The sequence below is a fragment of the Protobothrops mucrosquamatus genome, unplaced genomic scaffold (assembly GCF_001527695.2).
Source record: "Protobothrops mucrosquamatus isolate PMUCROS unplaced genomic scaffold, P.Mucros_1.0 scaffold104, whole genome shotgun sequence".
Classification (NCBI taxonomy): domain Eukaryota; kingdom Metazoa; phylum Chordata; class Lepidosauria; order Squamata; family Viperidae; genus Protobothrops; species Protobothrops mucrosquamatus.
Genome location: NW_015386477.1, coordinates 806,450 through 814,995, shown reverse-complemented (window position 1 = coordinate 814,995; position 8,546 = coordinate 806,450). Strand labels below are relative to the sequence as shown.

The following is an 8,546-nucleotide window of genomic DNA, read 5'->3' as shown; positions in this document are numbered from 1 at the left end:
CACCTGAATCCAAAAGTCAATTCTTGCCATTGTAATTTAAGAACTTTTTATACTGATTATGATTACAGTATATATCCAATCCTCTGGATTCAGACATTTGAGAAAGTCACTGTATTTATTGGAGTCTATAAACAAGTATTTTAGAGATGTGAATTCATAGATAAACTTCATTTACTTAAAATCATGACTATTCAGATGGAAAGATTACACTGTATCTTTGAAAATAAATTAGGCCAGGAATTTTAGAGAATTGTTACTTATATATGAAGAACAGCAATCAAGAATGTGATCCCAACATGTACATATAATCAACTGCAGGTACAATTTTCAATTATTAATACTTTCAAGGCTGACACTTGTCATCTCCAACTCCTAGAGCCAATTCAGGATATTCAGAACTATTAAGAGTATTTCCACAATTTACTTTAATCTTCTAAAGATTTTTTAAAAATAAAATACCCTGCATAATTATACATTAATTAATTAAACTTCATATTTTACTCAAGGCAGTTGGAAATGGTATCACTCTGTAGCGTTTTGGGGGATGGAAACTGTTCCAGAAGTGAAGAAGTTGATGACTATTGGAGAAAATCTGTTCCATAACCCTAAACTCAGGTTTTCCCCAGAAATGCAGGCAAAGCAGACTCCCACTGATTTTCACTAACTTCTGGTTTCAACTTTTGAATCAGACTGTAATCTTGCGCCTTGCTTTACATTTCAAACACACACACTTAAACTTGATTTCTATGGAGATTAACAATTTTACTTCAAGAGATAAACATCAAACAAAGAATGTAACAAAACAAAAGCTTACTTGAAGAGTTAGTTTTCAATAGGCACACGCAGAAGAATAGTCCAAATCCAAGGCAGAGTTCCAAGAGCCAGGACAAGGTTGTTAGCCAAGATGTCAGATGTTCAAGGTTTCTTACAAACAGAATTTATAGGACAATCATGTAAGAGTCAGGAATCAGACGTTTTCAACATGGATCAGAGGTGCTTCTGACTTTCTCTTTCTGACCATCACTTTTCTCTCTCTTCTCTTTTCCTCTCATCTTCCCACATTTGGGGACAGTGGGTTGATGATCACAAAACATTAGAAACAGTAAAATATACAGACTTAAAGCTGTAGGTCTTCATCTCTGCACTAGATAAAATTAGAATAAAGTGCTCCTTCCTTCCTTCCTTCCTTCCTTCCTTCCTTCCTTCCTTCCTTCCTTCCCCTTTGTACAGGAATCAATTATTCTTGATTCTATATACATAGGCAGAAAATTGAAAAACTGATTTTTGTTTATTTAATATCAGCTCTTAGCATAAACACTGTTGATCAGTAAGGCAAACCAATGAGTCTTTTGACGAATTTCACAGACATCCACAAATAAAAAGATATCTAAATTGTCTCTGCTGAAATACTGACCACCATAGGCACTGTATACATTTCTCTAACAAATTTCTCCCAAGTCATATCCCATATATCTTAAAGTACATAATACATTTTACTACAAAAAATCTCTCATGAAACTCCTAAAATGATTTCAAGAGGTGGAAAGCTGAGACTCAACATGACAATTATATGCAATAAGTACTGGATATAAAAACATCACACTGAATTCCAAAGCTGAAGAGAAAAAATATTTCAACTGAATGTAAGCATTTAATATGTGAACTATCTCTACAGAAACCATTAAGTGTGAGGTAATAGTTTGTATATGTATTTTATACATACCAGGTAGAAGTTGAAGGTAGTCAGTAAAGATTCACTGCTATATGAATACTCATTCATGAAGATACCCACGTTTATGTACAGATTGCAAATACAGACTCAAAGCACCAGGCCATCTTAACAGGTATTAGAAAAAGCAATCTAACATTGTTAATATGCAAATGTTTTTTCATTTCAAAATATAATAAAACTTAGAAAATCCAAAAAACAAAATGAATTATTGTTGTGCAGCTTTATCATTGTTATACAGGAGACCTAAGATTGTACATCATCTGCATTTTTTAATCCAGAATTGTCTATATTTTGTTTTACCACTCACATACAAAATAGGGAACAGAAATCCTTAAAAAGGAAAGAAAAAATAGCAAAGAAAACAAAACACGATAAATCCCAAGACCCAGTTGATGGCATAAATGTAGATTATCACCATGTCCATGTCAAATCGCCAACCCCGGCTATCGTCCTCAAAGTCCATATAATCCATTCTGTGGGCAGCATGTGGAAAATGCCTTCGTGTAAAGGAGTCTGTACTCTGAAAACCTGCTGGATAAATATAAAAACAATTTAATAAAACAGCTTTTGGATAATAATTTGGTTTTATAACCTTTACAACTATTTTGTATATATGCACAACACATGGAAATGAAAATGCACAAAGAAAAAGAAGGAAACTTGTGTGGGTTAATAATTTATGGTTAATAATTTACTAGAAGCCAAGTGTGGAATAGGAAAGACTCAGAACTTTCAATCCAAAGTACTGTAGCAATAGAGCAATAGCTACTGCCCATAGTTCTTTATAGCAGCGGTCCCCAACCTTTCTAGCTCTACAGACCGGCATTGGAGGCAGCAGCAAGTGGCGACGGGGGGGGGGGACGATTTTGCATATGCAACCTAGATCCCCTGCTTGCATAAATGAAGCTTCATGAGCTCATCTCTTGCTTGTGCAGCCCGATTCCCTTTATTTAAACGAAAGACTTCATTGTGCAAGTGAAGTGTGATCTCAATATATCCACTTGTTATATATTTTTATATGTATTAAATGGCTAACCCTATCAATTGAATTGATAGTATCCTATGCTGTTGCTACTAATTAACTGTACTTATAATGACACCAATTAAATGATAATAATAATTTGCTTAAATCTATAAAGAGAGGTTGTAACCAACCCACTTTAGGCTTACATATAATTGTGTCTTGATCTCTAAGTTAAATGTACCTTTTAAGAAAAAAAAAACTTCTCTTTCTAGGGTGATGCATATCAACATGATGATATCCATCTTTAAATATCCTGGGCCAAATAAGAGAATCACTAGATGTTCTGACCAGGTCTGGATGGTGAAAAATATCTATTCATTTTGCCTATCCCAGGCAGCTGATGAACCCAATGTGGTTTCAAAGGGAACTTGGATTTTCCCCCTGAAGCATGGTGCATGGTTCAGTTAAGGCCTTGGTTGCAACTTGGAATGAAGTCTATTATACTTTTTACTCGGGTTCAATGAGTTACAGCACTGAGAGAGTATCAGTTACATTTGTGATTGACTACTGGAGTATTCAGGATCAGGATGATCAACCATCCTCAACCTCTCAGATCTCTTGGCAGTCTTCGATACCATTAACTTTTTGGACTGGCTTCAGGGAGTTGGGAGAACTCTTTTACAGTGATTCTGTTTCTTCTTCCATAGTGGTGGACAGAAGGCCTGATCCTAGGCCCCTTCTAAGTAGTTTGGGTCTCTCACTGCTTCTCTTTTAGTATCTATATAAATCCTCCTGGTGAGGTCATTTGGCAACAGAGTGCATCAGCATGCTGATAGTACCCAATAATTGTATATTTTCACTCCTGGCTGGGATGGTGATGTTGTTCAGGTACTGATTCAATGCCTGGAGTCTATAAAGGCCTGGATGGGGAAGAATCAGCTGTCACTCAGCCTTAATAAGACAAACGTGATAGATGTGAAAGACCCGTCCACATATGAAAGTCCAATTAAACTGATTTATTGCTAAAACCTATGCATAGGAATATTTTAAATTAACAGTTAGCCCCTATTTGGATTTAGATAAGAGTCAATGAAATTCAAGGTGGTTGGATTTAGTCCACTTGTGGCTACATAGGGATTCTACGCTGCTGCCTCTTTTGATTCTGCACCCTGGTTCTGCTACTCCTGCTACAGGCTGGCTTTGGATTTTTAGCCCTTTTGGATCTGGTGAGATGTAGTCTCTGATTCTCAATGGGTAGCTCTCTCCTGTACAGAGCTGTGTGCAATTGTGGAATATATTTGGAGCTTTGTTAAAGATCACTCAGAAGTTACAACTGGAACAAAATGTGGTGGCGCACACAATTTCTCATGTCTTTTGGCTTGCCCACAAAATATCACTGCCGCATGAGCTGCACTGGCTTCCATTTTCTTTCCAGGGAGAGGTTGTCTGCAAGACTGTCTCTCCCTGACAATATTTGCCCATTTGCAGTTAAGGTGGACATGCTCCAGATCCTTTCCCTAAAATATTATCTAGTGGAACCTAGGACATGTCCCTTCTCAGTAAAAGTTCTCACTGTGCAAACACCCTACCCTTTTAGTCTTAAAAATCTGGTTTCTCCCCGAAATAGTAGGATAGGCTTGGACTGGTGTCTAATGATTGTGACCGTTGATGTACTGGGGAATGGTTGTTTTAGAGTGACAAGAGCTGGAAGGATTTTGAGAAGGGGAGCTCATTTCATTGTTTATTTTGTGTTTGTTATTTAAGATGGGTGACTATATATGTCTCATTAACAAAGAAACAGATTCAGACTCAACCATACAAGACAGAATGACCATTTCTTTAGAAGGCTGTTGACTCTGGGGTTGTACCATCTTAATGTAATAATGGAGAATAGGCTGGCAATTTGGAAGTACTTCTGAATTCTCCTGCTTAAAAAGAAGATGGGAGACCAGGGTCAAGAATGACTTCACCTGGCTTCACTAGTGCAAAATGAGGCACTGAATATGGTCACTCACAGGCTTGTTCCCTCCAGCTGGATTACAGTAATTTGCTTTATGTGGAGCTGACTATGCAGAGCACCTGGAAACTCAGTTGATGCAAAATGCAGCAGCCCATATGCTTGCTGAGAAGCCTCATTATGTAATATAATATTTCTGCTGAAGGCCCTGAATTGGCTTCCGTGTATAATTCAAGATTTAAAATTCACATCACAAGCAAATTTCACTATCCTGCTCAGTCTACCTTCCAAGAAATAAAATGGGGGGGGTGTGTGCTCAAAAGAAGGTATTCTCTGTAGTAGCTTGCCACAGCAAGTATGTCCTATGTTCTCCTAGTTTTTCGGAAGCTTGAAAAATATTCACCAGTGTGAATATTATTATATATTATTATTATTTCTATTATTATATAAGGGCATGTTTAATTTAGTTGCATTTATTGAATTGCCATTTTGACATTTCTTACATAAATAAAAATATCATTATGCAGTGCCATTTTTTTGTCATCTTCTTAATTCAACATGGAAAATGGTGTTTCCACCTCTCTGCACAAAAAGAAGGAAAACAGGTCATTCCATTTGCTTGGCTGAGAAACTTCATTTGGTCCTCTAAAATGTTTTCATTCAAGATGGTTTGAATTTACTAACAAATGAACTCTTAATATAGAAACACAGAAAACCGATGGCAGAAAAAGACCCAGTGGTCCATTGAGTCTGTCCTTTGAATTTTTGTTTTCTTTTTATTATTTTTATTTATTATATCCCATTCAAACGATTAAGTTATTCAAGTCAATCAAGACATCACATGTAAAAATACATTTTATTGCAAGTTTGTCAAATTTAATTTTATAATGTAGAAATGGAGCTTGATATTACAAAGATAAATATGTTTGATTTTCTATCTGTCCTTAAGTGTTTCAAATCTGTGTTGGCTTATATCCTAAAGATTATGCCTCTATAATCTGTTTTTTAATTTGATTTCCAAGAAATGAATTTGTAGCTACAGCTGAAAACACTTTACTATTTACTGACCACATATAAATCCTCTATATATGATATATTCTCCAGAGAACTCAAATCAAATTTCCACAAATGATTCTTTTATTTATTTCCACTCTTACAGAAAATAACACACAAATATGCCAAAGGGCTATTTTTGCATCATCTTAGAATCTTCTTGCAATCTCTAATCAAAACATAGTTATGCAAACACTTAGTGTTATTTTATGATATGTTGCTTCAGCTGAAATTTGAATGAATAAATGTAGTAGTTGATTTGTAACTCTGTTGGATTTCCTTTAAGCAAATCTACATTAAATTTACCCTAGATTAGACTTTATAATGTAATCATTCTTCATTCAATAGTAATTTTATTACTGTAATTGTTCTTGCTGTATTAGATATATCTAATATTGCATTAGTTAAATGCCTGACCCAATTTTTCTCACCTGAGAACATGCAGCGTTCCTCAAATGAAGAAAACAAACACAGTCACAAATCTGAAGTATAAATTATAGGCTCACATTTTAAAAAGCTTCAAAATTCTAACACATGCTCTGGCTTTAACATCTGTGTCATGTAAGCACATTAAAGATATTCTGGACTCTCCAGAGGATTTACATTTAAATGGGCAACCGATAGAATATTGGCGAGTGGTTAGATCCATCCATGCCAAAGTTTGTAGTTCAAACAATGATGATGTGGTCATGAATAAGCAGAACTTTTTTCAGATGGCACATTTTTCTTAATTTTATTTTTCATAATGATTTTAATATATTTTTTTCTAAATTGGTTTCTTTTACCCTGAACCTTAAAGTTAGGCCATATAATGATTCAATTCAAATTAAGACTATTATGTTTTCAGATTCTAAAATCTACTTGCTTATGTGTAATGTTGGAATAAAGAATTCCAAAGTGAGCTGCTTTAACTGAACTGGAAAGAGTTGTGCTTTGCTCCAAGATTGGAACTGAGATTCAATTAACAGTCTGCTTCCATCTTCTTTCCTTCAGCTCCTTTCATTTCCTTGCATTGATTTTTGTAACATTTAAGAAAGGAACAATTCTACTCTATGCACTCCCAGTAAAGAAAATGATAGTCAAAAATCCATGGCATTAAGGAAGATGATATAAAATGATGACAAAAACAACAACATAGCTTTCTCATTTTATTAAGAACTGAAGAATGACACACAGTGAAGTGATGGAAAATATAATGGATATTATTTATTTTAAGTTGCTCATCAAAGCGAGCCAATATTTTAGAACAGTGGTGGCGAACCTATGGCACGGGTGCCAGAGGCGGCACTCAGAGCCCTCTCTGTGGGCACGCGCGCCGTCGCCCCAGTCCTAGGCCTTCAGCTGGGTTTTATAAAACCTTTTCGCTTTAGGACTCCGCCACCGTGTACAAAAAAAAAAGGTTCAATCAATCAGTCAATTTCAACTTCTCGCGGGGAAAAAAAAGATCTTGCAAAGTTGGAATTGATTGATTGAACTTTTTAGTCCCACCCAGTCTGCCGTTACCACCGCAGCCACGCCCACCAGATGGGCCACACTCACCCGATAGGCCACACCCACCCGATGGGCCACACCCACCCGGCACCTGATGATGCATAAGTGGGTTTTGGGTTGCAGTTTGGGCACTCGGTCTCTAAAAGGTTTGCCATCACTGTTTTAGAACATTCTCAGCAACATCTGCATTTTTCAGTTAAAAAGTATTTTTATCAAGTGAGATTTATTGTATGATAATTGGGCAAAGCAATTTATATTTAGATGCGAGTATGGTGTGATGTTGAGAAAATCACATGGAAGACAGTCACTCAAATTCCTTTTAGGTTTCACATAGCCACAGTTGTTAATGAACATAACTAATATGAGTGAAGCTTTATAGAAGAAGAAAAAAGAAAAAAATAGATACTACCTGAAAGTTCTATTGAGATGAAAATATTAATCCAGCAATTGATCATTTTTTTAAAGAGGAATACCATACGTATGAAATGCAATATTAGCATTAAGAATAGAGAAAGCGGACATATAACTGTGCATCTGCTCCACTGTTCTCTATTATTATTGGTAACTCTCCAGATTCCCAACATAGGACTTTTCCATAATTTACTATCTAATCATTTTTTCTTTAGATGCCAGAGATTAAAATTAATAGTATCTACGTGTAAATCATCCTGAATTGTTTTTACTGACCAAGCATTGGTCATACTGCATCTTGGGAAAAGCAATTTCCTTTTGAGAAGGAGAATCATTCCACTTGGAGCCAAGATAGTCAAGAGACAGGATCCACATTCAGGCTATCCTCTTGACTGATTGTGTCTTTCCCTCTATGTTTGTGTGTGTATGTGTGTGTGAGTGAGAATTTTTTTTTCATTTTAGGAATTGCTACCTAGATGAAAGCTGTTTAGACTGGAGGGCCAGAGGCTCAAGAGCAGATCAGACTATACCGAAGAGCAGCATACCAGAGGACACCAGCATTTGTGGTTTTGTTCTATTCGTTTTCCTGGCCTTGTTTGACTTGTTGCATTTGTCATTTCTCAGCATTTCCCAACATCTTGTTAGCTGTGCCTGCAGAGCCAGTTTTGTTTGGTTGCATTGTGCCATGCTGTTGCGGCTGGACAATGGTTTTTTGTTTCAGGAGGCTAATTTTGAGGACTTGTTTTGGGGAAGATGGCTGTTGCTGAGGACTGGATTGCTGCTGGATGCTAAGGAAGGGCTGATACGGATTGCTGTGGAATGTTTCTGCCAGACACTCTTGGGCTTCTGTTGGCATTTTTGCTGGGAACTCTGTGCTGGATGCCATTGGCACTGCCTGGTTTCTTCTAAATTTCTGACTTTCTTCCTTTGAGGGATGG

The 8,546-nt window shown here is 36.4% G+C and overlaps 1 protein-coding gene across 1 annotated transcript in view; it reads right to left on the bottom strand.

Moving 5' to 3' along the window:
- Positions 1-1,286: 1,286 nt before the first annotated feature.
- The window catches only part of RNF180 (ring finger protein 180), a 45,457-nt gene continuing 38,197 nt past the window's right edge, over positions 1,287-8,546 (bottom strand). Inside the window, exon 6 of the mRNA XM_015812647.1 lies at positions 1,287-2,260. Coding sequence (XP_015668133.1) covers positions 2,064-2,260 — 197 coding nt within the window. The 3' untranslated portion in view covers positions 1,287-2,063. The remainder of the gene's footprint in view (positions 2,261-8,546) is intronic.